This window comes from Parastagonospora nodorum, assembly GCF_000146915.1.
Source record: "Parastagonospora nodorum SN15 chromosome Unknown scaffold_25, whole genome shotgun sequence".
Classification (NCBI taxonomy): domain Eukaryota; kingdom Fungi; phylum Ascomycota; class Dothideomycetes; order Pleosporales; family Phaeosphaeriaceae; genus Parastagonospora; species Parastagonospora nodorum.
The window spans coordinates 107,136-128,455 of record NW_001884573.1 but is presented as its reverse complement, the minus strand read 5'-3'; the positions used below and the strand labels follow the sequence as shown (position 1 = coordinate 128,455).

The following is a 21,320-nucleotide window of genomic DNA, read 5'->3' as shown; positions in this document are numbered from 1 at the left end:
AAGGAGCAGACTCAGCTGGCGAGGAAGGAGCTGGCGCAGCGGGAGTGGAGGGTACAGATGGGGCGATTGGTGTCTCCGCGGGTGAAGAGGCGCTTGGAGCGCTGCTCGGTTCGACGGGAGAAGGGGTAGGGGCTACAGGCGCGACAATGCTGCTAGAGGCAGCCCCGGAAGGCTTGGGCTGGGTGGGAGTAGTGGAGCCGCCACCGAGCTTGAGAATGCGGGCAGCTGCAGCTTCAGCTGCGACCATGATGATAGCTTGAGTGTTTCCGGTAGGAAGATCGGGGTGCATGGAAGCATCGACAACGAACAGGTTGGAAGTACCGTAGACCTTGGTGTCGGTGTCGACGACAACACCGGCTTCGCCCTTGGCACCCATCTTGGCAGTACCGACGTAGTGGCTACCGGTCTTGAAGTCCTTGATGAGGTCAGCGCCGGTGACGTTGGTGACACCGGCGGGAGCAATGAGCGAAAGCGTGGAGTTCCCTTCAGCGGCCATCTTGATAAGACGGTTCATTCATGATTGTCGCAGCCTCCTTGTCGACGTCGGAAGTCAGGTGGGGGTTGGTGATGAAGTTGGTGGCGCCATCGGCCAGTGATGCCGAGACTACCAACCGACTCGGAGCCGTGTGTGATATAGACCCTTCATCTGGATTTGGTTCTCTGCTGGACCATTGCAGGTTCCCTGGAAGAAGACCTCCTTACCCTCGGTAGTGTTGACAGAAGTCCACCAGTTGAGGCGCTGACCGGACTGCGCAAGAAGACCAGAACCCTTCGCGAAGAGGTCAATCGTCGTCTGGTTGGGCGTTGTGTATGCGGTCTTGGGTTCGGCGCGCACGGGTGTGGAAACGTTGAACTTGACAGTGAAGATTGGGGTGGTCCTTGATCTCCTCTCCAACTGGAAGGTCAATCCAGTCAGCCTCAGCTGGCAGTTTGACACCGCTTGACCCTGAGGCGACAGTCTGAAGCTGCTTGGCGGGACCGATACCAGAGTTGAACAGAATACGAGGAGTAGACATGGCGCCAGCGGCAAGGAGAACGCTGCCTCCGGCCTTGACGTTGTAGATGACGCGCTGACCAGCTTCTGACTCGACTTCTACACCGCTGATGGTCTCTCCCTCACGGACTGCACGGATGACCTTGGTGTTCATCATGAGTTTGAAGTTTTCCAGTTTCTGGGCAAGGGGAAGGTAAGTCCTGACAACACCGGAGCGAAGGCCATCAGCCGCGTTCCACGATGGGTGACCAAAGACATCCTTCTTTGAGTTAGGGTCTTTGATGAAATCGGTTTCGGCCCAGCCCTGTCCGGCGAAGAACTTGGAGAGCACATTGAAAGCCTCGTCGTTGTAACGCTTGCCGTCCATGGAGCCATAAGTTTGACCGGGGTTGCGCTCCCAGACACGGTCGGCTGCAGCGGAGACATCAGATGACTTCCAGCCAGCGGGCCACTTGTCATCGAAATCCCGATCCTGCGGCTTGACGAACATCATTGCATTGATAGAGCTGCCGCCACCAAGAAGACATCCAGCTTGGTCGGCGGTGTCTGAGCAGAAAGCCGGGCTACCGACATCACTGAGGTAGTATCCGTATGCGGGTACATCGTACATAGTCACAGAAGAGTTCCAATCGAGGGTCTTGGTGTTGCCAGATGATGCAAGAGACGGGCCACCGCGTTCGATCAGAAGCACGGAAGCGCCACTCTCCGCAAGTCTCTCAGCCGCAATCACACCAGCGGGTCCGGCACCAGCAACAATGTAGTCGTAAGTCGCATTGGCTACAGTTGCATTTCCTCCAGTGATTGGGGTGGTTGTGTTTCCGCCGGCACCAGGAGTGATTGGGGTAGTTGGAGTGGTGGAGTTTCCTCCTGAACCACCCTTGACCGCAAGTGCAGCCCACTTGGCAAAGTCTGCACTTCTAGCATCGGCCAAGGGCATTCCAAAAGCGCCGAATCCCGCGCTGTGGTATGTAAGTGCACCAGAGGCGGAAGTGGGGTCGGTCAAAGCGTCGTCTGACTGAGCCCATCCTACGATGTTCAACTCGGGAGCGACGACGAATCCAGTGAGAGGATCCTCGCTGATACAGTTCGAGCAGAGGAAGGTGTATGAGAAGGCAGTGTCGTTGACAAAGGTACCGTCAGGGATGGGAGACATGGTGAAGTCTCCAGTTGCGACAGATGGGCTGCTGTATCCAGTTGCTACCCTAAAAGAGGAGACGACCTTTCCGTCGTTGGGCCATGCAACGGCGAGCAAGTTGCCCACCATGCTCTGACCCATGCTGAAGCCAGCCCATCCTGCGGTTATCGGAGACTGGATTTGCGCGATGAAGTCCTTGCCTGCGGTCTCTGGAAGGGCAATACCGAAGGTGAATCCCGTGTCCGCAGTGTAGCCATTGAACTTGATACCAGTTTTGGCATCTGTGTATGGGGCAGCACTCTGAGCAGTGGCTTGTAGCGCAAATAGTGCGGAAGAGAGAAGAATAGAACGTGCCATGGTGACTGAATGTTTGCTGGTGATTGATGGGAAGGAATGTGTATGGCACGGCCAAAAAAGAATGACAAGCCGTCAAGGCTGAATATAACGACCGAAAGCGTTCGAAAAAAAAGTTCGACGACTGAAAAAAAGAATGTATGCAAGCAGCAGTTGGTGGTGACTCTATCCAACAGCGAGCCGGGCCGTTATGTACTTACGGTGTGCGCATTTCTCAGCGATGCGGGTCTTCCAATCCTCAATTTGGGATTCAAAGCACAACTCTTCCCGCTGGCTTAGCTATGGTGGAGCGACGTCAGACGCATGCCTCGTCTCTTGGGTCCCAGACTTTTGGACCAGGCTGGGCTGTCAAAATCCAGAAATACGGTTCATTGACAGGCTCTGTATGGCGCAAGCGGAGAATAGTGCGGTACCTGCGCGTGGAATAGATTGCACGCCACGGAGAGCGAAGAAAAGCCGACAGACTTTTCGAGAACGCTCGGCACAACAGTTTGAAATCCGTCACACTGATTCGCTCCAGCGAAGTTTCATATCCCGTGGCGTGGTTTTGCCTTGGGAGTGGGACCGGGGTGGTTTCGAAACGAGCCCTGGAAATTTCCTTGCTGGGACGGAGAAATAAATGAACGCCAAACATCTCGCCTCGCAATCGACACTTGGCGATGGATGCTGGTAGTGCATATATTGCGCCCCTGTGTTGGACCACATTTGTTTTGTTTCTATACATAATAGAAGATTTAGCAATGGCCAGAAGCAGCTCGCCTACTAACGCGGAATGGCTAATTGGGACAGCTCGACGAACGACCTGGATGACGTTCGTGTCATGTTCTTGTAGGGGGAACCGGCATGGAGATTGAGTCCTGTTGTCGTTCCGAGAACTCTCAAGCGCTACGGCCTGTCGTTCCACCACATGTTCTCGACGGCGCCTGGTGCCTCCAACAGCGGCGCACTGGACAGGAAGTGTTCATCCGCGCACCCAACCCACCGCAATCTGCACAACGCTGCGACACGTCCTTTCATTATGCTCCACGGTACCTGGCGCTAAGATTGAAGGGATCCATGCTCGAGAAAAGAAACGACGGCTTGTTGGGTCTGCCACTAAGCGGAGTCTACGTCATCTAGTCGTAGCTTCAATGTACGCTCAATGGTCTTTGTCGCGTCAAAAGATAGACAACAGCAAATGTGATGAATTGGCATCAAGAATAGGTTTGTGTAAAGTCAGAGAGCGAGTCGCGAAGCTAGATATGCGCACCGCAGCGGAGGTAACAAAGTGGGGTTCGTATAACCGAACCTCGGCTTCGACATCATCAAAATAGCCCTGGAATCGTGAACAGTTCACAAAGTCGTCGACTTTCTTGAATCTATTACCACATTGTAGAACATATAATTGTAATCATGGTGAAGAACAATATCCCTGCCTACGTCCTCGGTGTAGGACTCACGAAGTTCATCAAGCCGCGGAAGGAGCGCGCCTATCCGGAGATGGGATATGAGGCAGGTGTCAAAGCGATGTTGGATGCACAGATCAACTACGATGATGTTGAGACTGGTGTGGCATGTTACTGCTACGGCGACACGACAAGTGGGCAGCGAATCTTCTATCAGTTTGGAATGAGCACGTAAGTATCCAGCATCCAGTTGAACAAACAACCTGCATACACAAGATAAGTCCGTTGACCTTCATCCAGCATCCCCATATACAACACAAACAATGCGTGTGCGACCGGGTCTACCGGACTTCACCTCGCTCGCACTCTCATCAAGAATGGTGCCATCGACTGCGCCCTCGTCATCGGCTTCGAGCAAATGCAGCCAGGTTCCATCAAGTCTGTATGGTCTGATAGACCTTCACCTATGGGCTTGTCGATGAAGATGATGAACGATACCCGCGGCATCACTAATTCTCCGCCCAACGCACAGTACTTCGCCAACGCTGGACTTGAGTACATGGAGAAGTACGGTGCGGAAGCGCGTGATTTTGCTGAGATTGCGAGGATCAGCCATCTCCACTCGGCAAAGAACCCGTATGCACAATTCAGAGATGTGTATACGCTCGAGCAGATTGAAAAGGCGCCGATGATCCACTTCCCATTGACGAAACTGCAATGCAGTCCTACTAGCGATGGGGCTGGTGCTGCGGTGATCGTTAGCCAGAAGTTCTTGGACGAGAGGCCACACTTGAAGAGCCAGGCCATTCTCATCGCGGGACAATCTTTGATGACAGATTCGCCGCAGCTATACTCAAAATCATCGATGGATCTCGTTGGCTACGACATGACGAAGCGCGCTGCTCAAGCTGCACTCAAGGAGGCTGGCGTAAGCCCCAAAGACGTCAAAGTTGCAGAACTACATGACTGCTTCTCGGCAAACGAACTCATCCTGTTGGAAGGCCTTGGCTTCAGTGAGCCTGGCAAAGCACACATGATGGTTCGAAATGGCGACATTACATACGGTGGCAAGGGCCCCATCATCAACCCCTCTGGAGGTTTGATCAGCAAGGGCCATCCTCTCGGTGCTACGGGCCTTGCGCAATGTGCAGAGCTTACATGGCAGCTCCGAGGTTGGGCTAACAACAGGCTTGCCGACAACGCGGATGTGGCGCTCCAGCACAATCTCGGCTTGGGCGGTGCCGTGGTCATCAATGTCTACAAGCGCGCTGACGGACAAAAGAACGTCAAGATGAGCGATGAAGACATCAAGAAAGCCAGCCAGTTCGACTACAACCCAGCGACCGAAGCGCGATATGTAACGAAAGAGGAGGGCGAGAAGGTCAGGAGCAAGACTGTGAGGAATGAGTATGCGCTTGGAGACACTTTGGAGAAAATTCAGAGTCGTTTGTAAATTGTACTCATAAGAATGTCGATTTCATCCCACCCAATCAAAACGCCTGTTAAATCCATCAGATGCGCTCCTAGTGTGCATGTTTGCAACCGCACGACTTCCCACTCAGCCCAACGCGCTTGTTCCAGCTCCACGTCATCTCCGGGCTCTCCACCATTTTCTTCATCTCCTTGGTATCCGCATGCCTGAAACCCTTGTCTATCATACTCATCTCAACACTCAAGCGCGCATACTTGACAGCCTCCCACTTCTTGCCAAAGCTACTATACGTCTCCGCAGCGTACTTGTACGCCGTCGCCAGACTTGCGTCCAATCTTTCCTGCTGATACAGCGTGACCAAGAGCTCGGCCACCTCTGTCGTCGCAGAAGACTCCGACGTCCAATCGTCCAGCATGAGCGCCAGATCGGTGATCTGGTACAGCCGACTATCCGACTCAGCAAACACGGCTGGATGCGCAGTACACGCCGAGCAACCACAATCGAAGCCCCAATTCTTCTTGAGCCGTGTGTTTCTCGTCTTGCGATCCTTCTCGTTGTCGATGTATGTGATCGTGATCTCTTCGCCGGGCTGGATGTCGCGCAACGCATGCACGTAATGCGTCATCATGTCCTCGTCCCAGAAATAGGCTGCGTTAGGCCGGCAGTCGTGGTTCATCATTGCGATCTCGGGAAACAGTGCTTGTTGGCTGACGCCGTCGATGGTGGTGTCGAAGTTGTTCGTGTTGATCCTGTCCTCGACTGGGTCGCCGTTGAAGTGGCCCATGAGTGCCCAGAAGCTCTTCTGAGTTTCGGCGGGTAGGGTCTCCACACCTCGATATAGGAGTGCGTAGCGTTCTTCCGTTGATAGCTCGTAAGCATCGCTGTCGGTGATGACGATAGGTGTTGATGCGAAGATCTGATCGCCGCGGTGCAGGGTCTTGTTGGCTACAAGACCACGTCCTTTGCCTGGGAATTCGTGCTGTACGAATGGCGGGTTTTCGTATTTGTTCACGCGTGCGAGAATTTCTGGGTTTGTGAAGGCAGGCTTCTCCAACATTGCGTAAGCAAAAGGTCTGGTGGTGAGGATGAAGACGCCTCGTCCGCCGGCAAAGCCCTGGTGACTGAATACGCAGTATGGTTCTTCAGTCTTCTCATTCGAGTAGCATTCAGGCCAGAAACTCCACGGAAAATCAGTTGTTTCTTGTGCTGTTCTCCGTGCTTCTTCTAATGTTTGGGAAGGTTGTGAAAGGTTGCTTCGATAAGCAATTGTTGATGCGAATGTGCTAGAGGCATCGTAGGACTCTAGTTGGCATGCGCCGTCCACGAGTATTGAACCTGAGGGGCACGCGTCTTGTAGAAGTGCATCGCTGTGAACATGTTCGGATTTGTCGCTCGTAAATGCGAGTGCCCCACCAAGGAGGCTGAGACCGAGTGCTGACCACATTTTGTTGGATTTTGTGTAAAATATTCTGTTTGAGACGAGTGTTGCTGAAAAATCGTGGAACATCTCAGTGATAATATACTCTTCTCTGCGTTCTTGGTACTGGAGGTCATGAAACACGAGAGGGCGATGAAGCGATATCTGAAACGATTCCACGAAACGAGCCGTGTTAATCAAAAGGAGTGCGGGGAATGTCACAAGAGCTTACGAGATCCCAATACCACCAAACAACACTGGCAGATCTCTCGTTCTATATGTCTGGTTCTCGTTCGCCATAATTGTGACGCTCGGGTCGAGCAAGTGCGCCGATGGATGAGGACGTCGGAGGCTCGACGCGGCTTGCACTTGTGACAACAACTTCCTATGGTTTCCAGAATGCAATTCCGATGAAAACTTTGTTCTTTTTTGGTGTTTACACCTCAGCAAAAAGGGTAGCAGCCTGACGATGCTGTAGGCCAGGCCGTTGCATTCGAGTTTCGAGGGTGAAACAAGGCCCCACTCGGCAATACTTGCTATACACCGATTTGGCGCACTAGTTCCTGAACACCACAGCAGAGCACTTGGAACTCTTGAAATTTAGTAGATTGCTACAACTTTTTCCTAGAGGGGTATCTTCTTGTCCCACGCTTGACTGCATAGACTCAACCAATCAGTGCACCTTTATTGTTTCCATCCGAGTTCAGCACTGTGTTGCACTTGCTGGCAGAATCGCTCGCCGAGATGGCACCTTGGTCACCCGCGCAATTGCCGCTGTATAACCGATTACCCTTCTGACAATTCGAGATGCCAGCCGCAGGCACGGATAATATGCCTTGGGCAAGATCTGGCGCTTCTATAATTGTAGCAGCCATGCCGCCGACGAGATGCAAATCGATATGGCAATGGAACAACCAGACGCCCGGGTTGTCGGCTTTGAAGCGAATAACGAGATAGCCATTGGCGGCAACTACTGCAACGTCGCGCTTCGCGGGAATATTAGGAAGCGAGCTTTCGACGCCATTCCACGCCCCAGAACCTTTGGCCACGATTTGAAAGACATGGCCCTGCTAGAGTTAGTCGATCACATGTGTATCGGGTAGATCGCATCGACTTACGTGAAGATGCATCGGATGCGGATATGGATGCGTGTTCTGGTAATGAATCTGGATTACCTGTCCGGACTTTACGACATGGGGCTCAACTCCCACTCCATACGTGGCCGGATCCATGGCGTTGGAGCCAGTTGTTAGCGCAGTGTAAAGCGAGGGAACTTTCGCAGGTACCCAAGGCTGAGCGCCCATCCCGATACGGGTTCCGATTCCCGAAAAGTACGTCTGGTTGGTTGCGAGCTCGATCTTGTTGTCTACTGGAGACAAAAGCTTTTGGCCGTCCAGTGGCTTTGCGGAGAAGTCGTCAAATGTCGAGGCGGGTTGCCAGTTGAACGTGAGAATGTCCGTGATAAAGTCAATGATCGACCCCAACAGGTTATAAATGAGCTTTCCTATAACGGTTCTCGCGCTCTCAGATGGGATGTTCCCCGTAAGCATGTCAGTGGTCATTTTAACAATGTAGTTGGCTCCTGGAAATTGAAGATGAGAGGTCAGCATTGCCCAGCAAAATTGTCGTGGCCAGCAACTCACCTCCCATGGGATTGGTCTTTCCCTGAACCACTACGCCAATCGTCTGACCCGCACAAAGGACGATAGTATCCGCATTGCTGGGTTGTATTTGCACACCGTCCATTTCGACAACTTTGAGGGTGTACCCTTGAATGTGGAACTGGCCACAAGCAAGACCACCAATGTTGGAAATACGAATGAGGTACTTCTTGCCAGCTCCGAATTTGAATTGTGGCGCACTGCGAGTATCGTTGACTAAGATCGTATCAGGAGACGGCAGATCTCCATTAGTGTTGCTTGGGCTCATGTAGTCTTTGATGATGTCAGGCATTTGCCTGTGATACCTATTCGATGTTATTAACTGTATTGCTTTTTTTCGGTGGTGTAGGTACATACCAATCTGACATGCTGAGATAGATCTGCGAGTCAATGCCTAAGCTGTTTTCCCAGTTCCGATCATGGATGATCATTTTGCCTCGAAGTCCGTCTGGATATTGGCCTTTGTCATGCGAGTGATACCAATGAGTTCCGGCAGGGTTGGCAACAAAGGAGTATGTGTAAGAGTCGCCTGGCTGTATGGGACATGCTGTAATAGCAGTAGCCTTGTAACGTTAGTGAGTGTAATAGCTCGGACTGCGAATTGACATACCCCATCATAAATACCAGAACCCTTTTGGAACATGCCATGGAAATGTAATGAAGTCGTTTCATTACCCAAGTTGTTGTGAGCAGTAACCACTATCGTATCGCCCATGTCTGCTTCGATGGTTGGAATTCTAAAATTGTAAGCATCCACTATCCCATCAAAGGTACAGACATACGGCCATTGACCATTGACACCCATAACTGGCCGTGCATAACCATCTGGAGCTGCCTGAACAAGATTAACGTGAAGCTCAATATCATTCGACAGCAGGGTAGTTTACAGTAACCCAGCCGATGCTAAAGTCATAGCTGACTGTCTTCGAGCACACCAAACTAGCGTAGACTGCTGCTAAAAGAAGCCGAAACATGTTTGCTGGAACCCTAACGAATGCAGGAAGCAGACTGCGCAACTCCCGAGCTATATAGTTGCCAACGAGGCGGTTTTGGAAGGCACCCGTCTTTCGTCAGAGCGGCTGGTTGACGTCGTCGATCGGTACAGCGAACATGCCTCAAGCCGCTTACCGATCAGTATCACCAGCAGTCCTTGCCCTTTGCTAACCAAGACTATCTCCTCATCTCTGATGGCGTCTTTCTCATTTCGCTAATTCTCCGCAGGGCGAGGTCAATCTCTCTTCTGATAGGCTTCGCTTGAGCAATTGAGCCTCTGATTGTAGGTGACACGGCAGCTCTTTTCGGCGAGCATGGCCTAAAATGCGTCGTGCATAGGGCTGTGGCGCTTCCGAGTCTCCGAACATGGCATTTCCGGTGGCGTCAAGCATGATCGTACGGTTTGACATTCAATAGTCGCGTTCGATGCTGCGGGTTCGTGAGCTATCAGTGTCGATGACATTGTCGGTGGTCCAGAAAGGATTGACAGCATGCGCTTAATGGAGGAACAGGTTAGCGCTACCTCGATGCAGAAAGCGGCATGAAGATCTCGAAAATGCCGACAGAGGGGTGCCGAAACCTAAATGCACCAACAAGAGATGCTCGTCGTAGATGGCTGATGAATATTCCTTGCAACCTTCGAGAGTGGCGATCTGTCTGTTCTCCGCTGCCAGACAAATATTGCTTCTGCGCCTTCAATGCACCTGAGGCGCTCCCTTCCACAACACGTCGCGTACGACAACTCGAGTCCTTTCGGCTGCACATTTCTCTACCATAGAAAGCCTATAAGGCAGGATTTTCTTCCAGCTTGGAGACTCCCAGGTGTCGAACGGCTCCGAGCAGATGCGAGAAGGCGAGTGGTCGTAGACGATTTGTGTATTTGCGAACAACAACAGGCTCTACTGTGGCGACGGTGGGCATACAAATCGAGAGGATTTTGTCGGAAATACTGATGCAGCGCGATAGTTTGTGTCCACATTCTGTACCTTCAACAAAGCTATTACGTTGAGATGATACCGGGGGAGATGGACATGTGTTACTGCCTATGGGACAGCGTGAATGGAGTGGATGATTGATAGGGCAACATTCACGCAAATGCTTGACTCCCAACACGTGCGAAAGTATGCAAATGAGGACGGATATGTAACAAGCACGCCCCGGGATGACCTACTATGTACGAAGCCTACTCGGAGATGATGAGGTCTAGTCGGAGCCGGCAGAAAAATCTCACATGCGAACGAGGACCGCAACTTCTCCAAACATCATTCTGGCAGGCAATGCAGATGAAGGCACGAACTGCGCCTTGAAACAACGCGTACGTCTCATATATTCAGGCTCAGCGCCCGAATCCTTCGTCAGTATATTTGCTGACATGTCTACGCGTTACTCGCTTGTTTGTTGCAGCGATGCGCTCACCGGAGGGTTGAATGGTTCCGACCCCCGATGTGGCTTGCTTTAACGGCCGCAGTATCGTACTTCACGCCTCAGGCCACGTCACGTAAGATTGTCAGATTGCGCGAAGATTGGTTGCGATAGACGATTTAGGATTCCGTACACCTGGGTTCGAAGTGAGACCGGTGAGCTTGAGCTGTCGAGCGAGACAGTTGGTGTTGCGACTCGGAACGGCGACGCGAACACGACGCAACCTCTTGCGCGAAACCGCGATATTGTCAAAGCAGACAACCTCATGTCTAGTAGCGATCATTCTCCAACGGCCTGGTATCGGGCATCATCAACGTGGTAACAACAACACCAAGCTTTCCCAGGCTCCCGTCATCCTCCGCCCGACCATGCGATAATCGCCGACCCTCCCTGATCCCGCTCCGCCCTTCGCTCCGCCCTTCGCTCCAACATGCGTTTCGCTCCAGAACGCGCATCTCGCTCGCTCAACGCTGCTCCGCCTCCGTTCGCCTTCCTCCCGTGCCTCCCTCGCGCCCCAATCATCTCTGCATGCTGCAGCCCTAAGTTTAGTTCCATCACCGGCTAGACCCGATCGGGTGTAAGATGCGACGGGACTACTCTACACCCTGCCAAGATATCCGACATGTCGCATATCTGACATGATGTATTTTCGCGTCTTGGGCCGGATCGGCCGGATCAGGACGTTTTGCGTTGATGATTGCGTGGGGCTGTGTGTGTTTGGGCTGATGGGGTGGCTTACTGCACTGCTTTACGGCGTTCAGTGCGAGGTGCATATAAGGCTTTTGGCTGACCCTTCACAAGGTCACATCTCAAGAATACCATCGTTTCATAACATCTTTCACTTCGAAAGACGGGCTTGCATTGCTTTCAGACCTTTGCTCTACGTGTCGACGCCCATCTCCGACCTCGCCATGACTGTCCCACCCTCAAACCCCGATTCCTGCTTGTCCTTGGGCCAGGTCATCGACGGCCAACCATGTACACTTGAAGGCACACTATACGGCTACAAGCCCGACCTCGCAGCGAACGCCTTCTTTGCCGCCTTCTTCGCCGTGTGTTTCTTCTGGCAACTATACTGCGGAATCCGCTACCGAACGTGGACGTTCATGGTAAGCTCCCCCAACTCCTTGCACCAAGCAACACCACTAACAATGCTACAACAGATCGGTCTCTGTCTCGGCTGCATCGGCGAAGCAGTAGGCTACGGCGGGCGAATCATGATGTACAACGACGTCTTCGACAACGACGCCTTCATCATCCAAATCTGCTGCTTGATCATCTCCCCCGCATTCGTATCCGCGGGCATATACCTCACGCTGAAGCACATTGTCATCAACTTCGGCGAAAGATGGTCCCGCCTTCCGCCCGTGTGGTACACGCGCATCTTCATCACCGGCGACATTTTCTCGCTCGTTCTGCAGGGCGCGGGTGGAGGTCTTGCGTCTACTGCGGACTCGGGCAGTGATTTGCAGGATGTGGGTACGAATCTGATGATTGCGGGAGTCATCTTCCAGGTCGTTATACTTGCGTTCTTCGGATATTTCCTGACGGAATACGTGGTGCGCACCTACCGCCGTCGCAACCAGCTCTCCGATGAGTCAATGGCGTTGTTCCACAAGAAGAGTTTCCGATGCTTCATGGGCGCGATTGTCGTGGCGTACTTCTGCATATTGGTGCGGTGTGTGTACCGTATCCCGGAGTTGACGGGTGGCTGGAGGAGCGAACTGATGCGCAATGAGCCTGAGTTCATTGTGCTCGAGGGAGTGATGATTGTCATTGCTGTAGCAGTTCTGACGGTATTCCATCCTGGATACTGCTTCCCAGCGCTGGGTGACACGATTGGCAAGAACAAGAAGCATACCAGGGGAAAGAGTATCGAGGACTCTGATATTGAGATGATGAGCACCCGCTGAGTTGGCCTCAGGTTGGAGCCCTTTTTCCTTTGTTTCTTTTCTATTGGCGCACTGTAGGGTATGACCTACAGTAGAATCATGCGTTACGCATGAAGTGATCGATACGTATATCGCCTGAGAGCATTAGCAGTTTAGAGACGATACCAGAACCTAGATAGACAGCTTATAAATCCGCTACCCGCACCAAGATGAGCAATGTGTAAAGTCTTTGAGTAACCCTCATCTTATTTCCTGCATGTGCTGGCGTGTGCAAATCCGACGAACTGAGTCGTGCCAAGCCATTATAGCAGGGTCGTATAGTGTGGCTCACTACATGCTTGTACCTGTACCCTAGGTCTCAGGACGTACTTTCACGTCAGATGCAGCTTAACATCTATCACACGCTGCAAAGCCAGTATTAGACGCAAAATGAGACTTGCACTTGCGCGCGTTTGGTGGACTCTGTTCTTACGTGGGCAATGAGGGTAAAATGTTTGTTGCTTTTGGTAAATGTACTGCTTGGAAATCTTTACGCCAGCGTCGGTGATTTCAGTCTTCTGTGAGACCATTCCTGGCCGGAGGACTCTCTTAAACGTGTTTCGAAAGTACGCTGGCTATAGGGCCTTCCTTTTGTTCGTTGAGCTGCTGGACTGTGTGTGGGCGTGTCGGGCGATATCTATGCTAACTTTGAAAAGATTGGCCGGGCTGCCGATAGATTAGCCCAGTCTCCATCCCTTAGGTGAGCCGACTCAAACACCTATAAGAAAGTTGCTGACGCGCTCGCAATTGCCTTACTTTGCATACTCAGCGTTGATTGTTCTAGAAAGGCTTAGAGACGAGCCGGCGTATGAGAATTTCATGGCGTCGGACAGAATGCGCATGGGTGTTGATTGATTAGGCGCGCTTTAAACACTCTCTTCCTTTTGTCGCTACGACCAGCGTACAGAAGATCGTCTGTCTTAACGATGAGTTCCGAAAAGAGGACGAAACAATGCCTATCATTATCCGCATACAGTCGATGTATGCAAGTGTTTCTACGCTGCATGAGACGATGATGCCCTTATAGGCTTTGGTGCTGTGATGCGGTGGAGAAGGTTGGCTTGCATGCAGCCCCGGGGATGATAAGTCAACTTCTCTCATGTGTCCCGAGGGTACTGGATAGTTTTACAGGTTTTTGGCATGCTTGTGAAGCAGTGGACGTACTCTCGAAGGGTGGGAACACGTGAGTGCCGCCAGCTCGGTAACCCTGCTCCGCGGAGCCTGGGTGCTGAGGCGGAAAGGATCTAACTTCAATCCATTCGTAGATCAATACTTCGTCGATGTACCATAGAGTCATTCCTACTATCACATCGTTAACTGATACATTACGGAGAGACTACGATATGCATGCGACGGCGATATCCATACCTGGCGTATTGTCAAGGGTGAAGCTGATCGACGATCTCTGTAGGCATCGAGATGCGGAAAGCGAGACCATCGACCTCTACCAACAGCACGTCTTCCGTCTTAGCAACGGATGCAAAGAATCCGGCGCTGTTGAGGCCTGCAGGAAGAGCGCGCGTGCCTTGGGTGGAATCGAGAGCTGTGCGACGTGGAGACCAGAGCGGCGAAAGCGGCAGGGCGACGCCATTACGCGCTAAGTATCGCGCGATCGAGACTGTGAGGTGCAGATTCCGTGGCATTAGAGTCGTCCAGAGCAGGCCTAGGCTCGCAGCGCGAGTATACGCCAACGGGAAATGGAGACACGGGACTGGTGAAGGTGAATCCTATGCTTCGAGTACCAAAGAACGCATTGTGGCCCCGACGTCGACAGTGACCGCCTCCACAACCGCCGCCTTGCTCGGATTATGGAGCTCAAGGTGAGAGATGAGATGTGCGTTGCCTTTTATGGCTAGGCCGATTTCTGCTTCGGATATTTCGCCATCGCCTATCAGGGCGCGAGGATACTGATTGCACCTGATGCCTTCGACGACGTGAAAACACTATCCGCCACAGACAGCGCATGCGGTATACAGACACGCCACGAGAATTGAGGGGCGTCACAACGCCGACTGCCATCATCCAGGCTACCCATGGAGCCCACGGAAAGGTGGCAGCCCATTGCTCCGGCCTCGGATGAGCCAAGACAGCAACGCTCAGCACCAGATTCGAAGAGGAGGCGGCAAGCAATTGCTGTCGCATGTGTGCAATGCCGCAGCGGCAAAGTCAAGGTACGTTTCGAGTTGGGTTTGGCGAGGTGCTGCCCGGAGTAATTCGCGACTTTATATCATCCTTTTTCTCGTGTCTTGAGACTAATGTCGCAGTCTGGCCCATGCGTTATATCTGGCTTCTTCTGCAATTTGAGCGCCAGTGGCTGACCCTCTAGTGTGACGGCACCAGGCCACGATGCATGCGTTGTAGCGAGATGGATCTCGCGTGCCACTTCGATGTCGCAGAGGGCGTGAGCAGGGCCGAGCGCATGAGGCTGCTGAAGAGGGAGACGTTGAGTGGTAGGGCCGAGGAGATGGAGCGCGTAATCCAGGCACTGCGCACAAGTTCCGACGATCAGGCTTCAGCCATCCTAGCCCGGCTGCGAATCGGAAACCGCCTGGACGAAGTTGTCAAGACGCTACCTCCAGTAGTGAGCAATCCTCCCAGGTATGCTTCCCGTTGCCCAACGGCTATCAGGCGTCGCGAGATGGTAACAAGAGTCCAGCTTATCTGCTCAGGACCTCGCAGGTGCTTCTATCAGCTATGCCAGCGTAGATCCGTCTATCGCTTCGAGCGACGGTAGCAGCTCCGTGTACGGACGGTATTCTAGCGCGCCTCATTCGCCCAACATCACGCTATCCAGCTGGTCCGGCATTTCCTCGCAAGCTGCCTCTGCAAAAGGGAAGCAGCCAGCGTCTGCAAGGAACGCCCAGGAACCGCCTTTTCTATCCATCTTATTCGACCGAGCCGACTGCCTCGGAACCATCAGCGACGAGGGCGAAGACGAAGACGACATGTATTTGGCAGGCTTCATCGATCCGCAACTGTTACTCCAATCGAACCCGCTCGATGCCCCCGGTGCGTCTACTGGTTCGCCCACAGGGAATACAAGAAGTCTGCATCAGAGCCCCAAGGACGACTTCACCCCACATAGCTTCTTGACTCACTGGAGTAAACGCCAACCCATCGTCAACGCAATCCGCGTACATCCCAACCTCAACCTCCGCAACCTCTTTGGCAATATGCCGTTCTCTAGCAGTGTACGAGCCAACAACTATCCCTTGGGCATCCAAAATGCACAAGTGAACAACCTCTTCCTCCCTACCTGGGCTATGATGACTGTCAGTACAAGACCAGATCCCGGGTCGCTCAAGGAGGCATTTCAAAGCTTACACCGAGACACTGCTGTCATGATAGAAAGTGGTACCCCCGTGGAGGTGATTATCGAAACACATCCGAACATTGCAGCTTTGTTCGACGAGAACGAGTACAATAACTCCGGTGTACTCAGCAAGTGGTCCGCTGCCATGATCCATAGCGCACAGCACAAAGGTACGTCGGGTTGACCAATCTTGTCGTCCCATTCCCTCAAAACGCATCTCGGGTATACATGAGCCATGCTAATTCCATTTTCCATAGGTCATGACTTCACTGCCTGGGCGGCAATGTACAGCACCTGGTATCTTGCGAGGTGGATGGTCTCGCCATCGCCAGAGACCTATGAGGCCATGCCAGAGTGGTTGCGACCGACGTAAGCCTTCCATGGAACAAACCACATACCACAATCGCTAATACCACTGCAGGCCGAACCAACTCTTCATGCCGCATATCAACATCCTCGACTATGTCATATGGCCCGCCTTTCGCGAATTCGCAGTCCAGATACCGCAGATGCACGAGCACATGGAGTACATGATGGACATGTGTATAAACATATCTTGTGACTGGCGCTTTGGACACGAAGAGGCTCTGTGTCGCAATGAGACGACCGGCATGCTGGATTTGTGCGACATGGCAAAGGTGAGTAAACGGCACGTGTCATTGGCACAGAAATAGACAACCATCACTGGTTTAATGACGAGTTGCTAACTGTGCTAGACCACGATGAGAGACCTGGCTAGCTGGTCTCTTGGGCCGTCTTTCCGACAGTATGTCACGAACGCCGACACCTATGTACGCATTAGAGCGGAAGAATTTTAATGATCATTATACGATGAACGATTGTAACGACTGACGACGAGCCACCTTTCGGAACTTCGTCACGGCGGCTACGAGTATACCCTATGCAAGGAACACCATGAAGAATACACTTAATCACAAAAGCAAATGAAAAGAACCAACTTCCATGTCACTGTTCACCTCCCCGCCATGGCTGGTATAGATCACTGTTCGTTTCTCATTCATAAGCAATCTTCCAACCTTAGCCCGCACTTATCAATCGCATCAACCTTCTATAATTACACCGTTGAAGTGACACTTTCATTTTACTCACCCAACCTTTTGTACACCATCCCAGTCGCCTGCTACCCAACCGCCAACAAAACAAACGAATCCGCAATCCCTCACAACCACACCTGCGCTATCCCAACTGATCCAAGCGTCACCCTCGAGCACCACTTCCTTGTGCGTGCAGACGATTTCAGCCGCGATTAGAAATCCGCCATCCCAGCCCGTTATAATACAAACAGCAACGTCGTTCCAAGGAAGCCAAACGGCAGGGCAATTAAATTGGCTTCGTATTCGTGGGCTGCGCCAAGAAGGCGTATGAGAAGCAGGGTCTGTCTGAGACTGGCCGTGATGTGATTGCTGGGTTGGAGAGTGCAAAAAAGAGTTATTGCAAGGAGTGCGCCTGTAGTGATGCTGGAGATGCAGATGTTGGTCGTGAGCGCCGGGGTGAGGAAATTGTAGAGACCGTGCTGTGGATCATTAGATTATTCTTTTCTCATGTAAGAACTGCCCAGGTGAGTGCGCCACAAGAGATATGTTCAGGCGAGCGAAATAATGCTGTCGAGCTAACATAGCAAACAAAAGGTGCAAAAAGATAGACAAAAACATAGAACGGCGGGCATTCACCGATGGTCACCCACCTGACTACCAATCCGCCGGCACCTAGGCAAAGCCTCGTCGTGAAAAACCACGCTACGAGCAATTAAGCGCCCATCATATTTACAGTGCTTGCTTGATAAAGACTTGAAATCGGGGCAGGAACTTCGCCAAGAGCTGGAGTCTTCCACGCACGGCTCGCTTCGATGCCTCTGGCGCTCCGCAGTTGACCAGCGATCTTGAGCATTGTCCTTGGCGCCTTGTGCCGCATCGAAGTTACCTTGGTTCCAATGGGCTGACATGTACCCGAACTGTAGAGCCAAAGAACTGGCATCTGGTGTGTCTGGGTAAGTATAAGTGGCTGGCACCGACGCGAGAGTAGAATGAGAGGCCCCAGTCTGCGACATTGCTGCAGATGCTGGAATACTGAACTACTCGTTGGAAGCAGTTGTTAATCATGCCTGGGTTACTGAGTACTGTGGTGACGTTGGAGACATCTGATTGGGGTACTGAGTGTTGTTCGTGGAGAGAAAAAGCGGCTGGAAAGTTCATGTCGGTTGCGGAGCGTTGCGCAGGTAGTCCATCGATGTGCTTTGATATATCTCTACAAAGGCGGGAGATTCCAAGAGAGGTAGTTGAGAAGTCTGAGGTGGTTTAAGATTGGACGGATCTCCGCCCCGTGTCGGAGTGCGACTGTCGCCTGCGCACGATTCCGCACTAAGTTTCAAGGACGTGTTTGATGCACTGGCATCGCCGACGACTTTTCCAGAGAGCCGATTCGATTCACATGTTGTAGCATCACACTACTCAAGTCAACGAGTTCAACTAGATGGCCGGTAGCGTTAGGCTTACTGTCACCTTTCTCTTTTTATATTACGAGCATGTTTGCCCACGCGTCATTTTAGCCTGTGCCCTCGTCTCCTCAACTAGAGGTCCCTTGCATCGTCCGCGTGCTTTGGATTTTGATCCCTGCGTAGTATTGAAGGTAGAAGACAGGGTGGGTGAGGCTGGCGAAGCGGGGTAAGAAGGCTGGAATATGTGCGAGGCTGAGCTCGGGCTTGATATCGAACGCTCGGTTTGCCAGAATTCTTGGAGAGCAGCTTTCATCCAAGCCTCCTTAGCCTCAATAGTGTGGAAAGCGTAGTAAATCGTACAGTTCCGTAGACCCGTGGAGAGTTTCTCACTCCAGTTTGTCTTTGGCAATCCGAGTAATGGTGTATCGAGGAGCAGCAAGACCACCCGAAGTGACATCTCCATCAATACTGGACATGGCTGCGGCCGTCTAGAGACATTGTAACTGACTACCGAGTGAAGAGAAGAAGAGGCGCCGATTTGCGGCTTTCAACATATGCCAATGGCAGGTGGCTATGTTCAATCCTCAAAAGACCGGCTCCAAAGCACGTTCACATCATGTCACGGGGTGGCAGCTGATTCCAATTTAATCATAAAACAGGAATATTCAGGATATCATTTCCGTACGCATCGAGCAGAGCCACGGTGACTCATCGTCGGTCAGGATGTACGCGGGAGCGAAGCGGCTCTGCCCAGGGAAACACTTCCGAATTGCAGTAGCCGTGCCTCCACCAATTTTCATTGTTATAGATCGCTTTCCCGTAAGTTTACTACATATGACATGCGCGAGAAAGGGATAGCGAGAATTTTGGTAAGCCGACCCCACAGAGCGTCAGCAGCACGAGACCATTAAAAGACGAAAGCAGACAGTTCTAGTCAGACTAGGGGCCATAAAATAGTCCTTATCAAGCCATACACTAGTCACTAAACTGAATGCAGGATCTCCTTTCGTAGCCTCGCCCGCTGACGGCACCTTTCGACTAGCCACTAACCGATGACCAGATCATTCAGGAATATTCCTCAGTATACCTTGTAATTGGAACTAAGCGCTGGCAATGTATGAACTACAATCTGGGCTTTTGGTGGGGGTCTCGGTGGGGTTCAGCCTCGTGCTTCACATCGCACATACCGAACTGAACTCCGGCGGCTGAGCACTAAATGCAGATCAGGTGGCAGTCGTGTGTACTCCACCCTATTCTCGCAGTATTTTCTATCGCCTTTGTTCATAAATAATACTCTGTCACTCTTCACTGTTCCTACCATCCCATCAACACGTCTTCATTCGTTTAGTCCTTTAACGGTTTACAGCCAATTTTCCAAAATCATGGCAGCAAGGGAATCTTTACTCGGATGGAGTTTGCCTATCAGCCCGCAAGATTGCGCTGCGGTGAACCATCCCATAGCCTGCAACTTCCAGCTTTACAACAACGCCTCGAGCCTCACCGAGACCCAGAAACTCGCACCCAACAACGACATCACCGGCAGAGCCGCAAGCATTCCCACTCCCATGCTCACGTATACCGAGCTAACACTTCCACAGATCATGTATGCCTTCTTATGGAGCAGCATCACTGCCCTCGTGCCCTCGACCCTCCTGATCTATGACCGTTTTCAGTGGCATTTCCGAAGCCACAGCTTCAGCGAGAAGCACAAATACCTCTGCAGCATCCACGCTCTACAGCGCCTACTTCACGGGATCAGTGACCACCAGCTCATCGCCGGCCTCGCTCTGCTCGCCACGCTAAACAACCAAGCCTGTTCCATCTCCGCTTACCATTACAATATAGTGTGCACAATGCTGATCCTCAGCGCCGTCACACATCTCAACTCGCTGCTCAGTATCCAAGACTTCATCCACAAAGGCCGTATTGTGGCCTTAGTCCGCGTCGCTGCGATCACAGCGCAGTATGGCCTTTCGGCGATGGTGCTCAGCGGACGCAATGCTAAAACGGGCCGCGGGTTTCCGATGACCGCTGGGTCACTGGGGATCATGCCGGCACCGTGCTTTTTGAACCTTAATGCGTCGAGTTACTTTGGCTTCGGCGATGCTATTGATGCGGCGGAGAACTTCACAGCGACGGCATTTGGATCCGGTAACGCGACTATGAATGCTACAGCCATGATGGACGATACGTCTGATGGCCTGAAAATGTCGCCATTCTGGCAATATGTCTTGCTCGTCGTAGTTTTGGGCTTTGCCTTGGTGTTCGTAATCGCCGAGGGGACTCACGCGTGGTACAAGGATAGACAGGAAGGCAACAAGCCCCCGCCACCGAGTAAGATCATAAGTGCGATTGGCATCGTCCTTTCAGCAGTCGGTTTATTTGCCAGCGCCGCGGTCTTGATCCTCGTTTACATACAGTACGAAAATCTCCGAAGAGGCATGGAGATCTCCGCATGGTACCAAATCCATCTCGCCGAGCGGCAATCCTGGAGCTACTCGGAGTTCATGACAGTATTCCTGATCACGAGTGCATTGTTACACGGCGTGAAAGCCTTGAGTGGTATGTTAATATCGAAAAGTCGGTCAATCGCGACGTTTGCTGACATTTTGTCCCCACTAGAATCGCTCCTCGGACATAAAGGTCGGCGCTTTGCGACAGAGGCAAATAAGGAATACAATCGAGTTGGCAGAATGGTACCGGACGATGAACAGGGAGAGAAATATCTGGATGAATAGTTGCCTAGGCACACGAAGCAAGATCCAAGATTGATGAGAAGGCCAGGTAGATGGAGGAGACTTAGCTTTCGGGCAACTCAGCTCTCTTAC

General features: G+C 52.1%; 10 protein-coding genes across 10 annotated transcripts; 6 read left to right on the top strand and 4 right to left on the bottom strand.

Annotated features, from left to right (window-relative positions):
- Positions 1-11: 11 nt before the first annotated feature.
- Positions 12-496, bottom strand: SNOG_13074 (hypothetical protein; the record flags this gene model as incomplete). Its single annotated transcript, XM_001803236.1, has 2 exons — positions 12-101; positions 137-496. The coding sequence occupies 2 exons, from the start codon at positions 494-496 to the stop codon at positions 12-14; spliced, it is 450 nt and encodes a 149-aa protein (XP_001803288.1).
- Positions 497-604: 108 nt separating this feature from the next.
- SNOG_13073 (hypothetical protein) lies at positions 605-2,486 on the bottom strand (the record flags this gene model as incomplete). Its single annotated transcript, XM_001803235.1, has 2 exons — positions 605-853; positions 897-2,486. 2 exons carry the CDS (start codon positions 2,484-2,486, stop codon positions 605-607), a joined length of 1,839 nt encoding a protein of 612 aa, XP_001803287.1.
- Positions 2,487-3,875: 1,389 nt separating this feature from the next.
- SNOG_13072 (hypothetical protein) lies at positions 3,876-5,321 on the top strand (the record flags this gene model as incomplete). Its single annotated transcript, XM_001803234.1, has 2 exons — positions 3,876-4,099; positions 4,169-5,321. The coding sequence occupies 2 exons, from the start codon at positions 3,876-3,878 to the stop codon at positions 5,319-5,321; spliced, it is 1,377 nt and encodes a 458-aa protein (XP_001803286.1).
- SNOG_13071 (hypothetical protein) lies at positions 5,298-6,744 on the bottom strand (the record flags this gene model as incomplete). The annotated part of the gene is made up of 2 exons (XM_001803233.1): positions 5,298-6,506; positions 6,714-6,744. 2 exons carry the CDS (start codon positions 6,742-6,744, stop codon positions 5,392-5,394), a joined length of 1,146 nt encoding a protein of 381 aa, XP_001803285.1. The 3' UTR covers positions 5,298-5,391.
- A 638-nt stretch (positions 6,745-7,382) lies between these two features.
- Positions 7,383-9,021, bottom strand: SNOG_13070 (hypothetical protein; the record flags this gene model as incomplete). Its single annotated transcript, XM_001803232.1, has 5 exons — positions 7,383-7,784; positions 7,836-8,299; positions 8,361-8,674; positions 8,736-8,911; positions 8,989-9,021. The coding sequence occupies 5 exons, from the start codon at positions 9,019-9,021 to the stop codon at positions 7,383-7,385; spliced, it is 1,389 nt and encodes a 462-aa protein (XP_001803284.1).
- A 2,683-nt stretch (positions 9,022-11,704) lies between these two features.
- On the top strand, positions 11,705-12,706 carry SNOG_13068 (hypothetical protein; the record flags this gene model as incomplete). Its single annotated transcript, XM_001803231.1, has 2 exons — positions 11,705-11,902; positions 11,957-12,706. The coding sequence occupies 2 exons, from the start codon at positions 11,705-11,707 to the stop codon at positions 12,704-12,706; spliced, it is 948 nt and encodes a 315-aa protein (XP_001803283.1).
- A 2,383-nt stretch (positions 12,707-15,089) lies between these two features.
- On the top strand, positions 15,090-17,005 carry SNOG_13067 (hypothetical protein; the record flags this gene model as incomplete). Its single annotated transcript, XM_001803230.1, has 5 exons — positions 15,090-15,305; positions 15,394-16,207; positions 16,295-16,406; positions 16,459-16,675; positions 16,754-17,005. 5 exons carry the CDS (start codon positions 15,090-15,092, stop codon positions 16,853-16,855), a joined length of 1,461 nt encoding a protein of 486 aa, XP_001803282.1. The 3' UTR covers positions 16,856-17,005.
- Positions 17,006-17,023: 18 nt separating this feature from the next.
- Positions 17,024-17,308, top strand: SNOG_13066 (hypothetical protein; the record flags this gene model as incomplete). Its single annotated transcript, XM_001803229.1, has 2 exons — positions 17,024-17,042; positions 17,127-17,308. The coding sequence occupies 2 exons, from the start codon at positions 17,024-17,026 to the stop codon at positions 17,306-17,308; spliced, it is 201 nt and encodes a 66-aa protein (XP_001803281.1).
- A 690-nt stretch (positions 17,309-17,998) lies between these two features.
- On the top strand, positions 17,999-18,199 carry SNOG_13065 (hypothetical protein; the record flags this gene model as incomplete). The annotated part of the gene is made up of 2 exons (XM_001803228.1): positions 17,999-18,035; positions 18,114-18,199. The coding sequence occupies 2 exons, from the start codon at positions 17,999-18,001 to the stop codon at positions 18,197-18,199; spliced, it is 123 nt and encodes a 40-aa protein (XP_001803280.1).
- Positions 18,200-19,874: 1,675 nt separating this feature from the next.
- Positions 19,875-21,230, top strand: SNOG_13064 (hypothetical protein; the record flags this gene model as incomplete). The annotated part of the gene is made up of 2 exons (XM_001803227.1): positions 19,875-21,054; positions 21,136-21,230. The coding sequence occupies 2 exons, from the start codon at positions 19,875-19,877 to the stop codon at positions 21,228-21,230; spliced, it is 1,275 nt and encodes a 424-aa protein (XP_001803279.1).
- Positions 21,231-21,320: the final 90 nt, after the last annotated feature.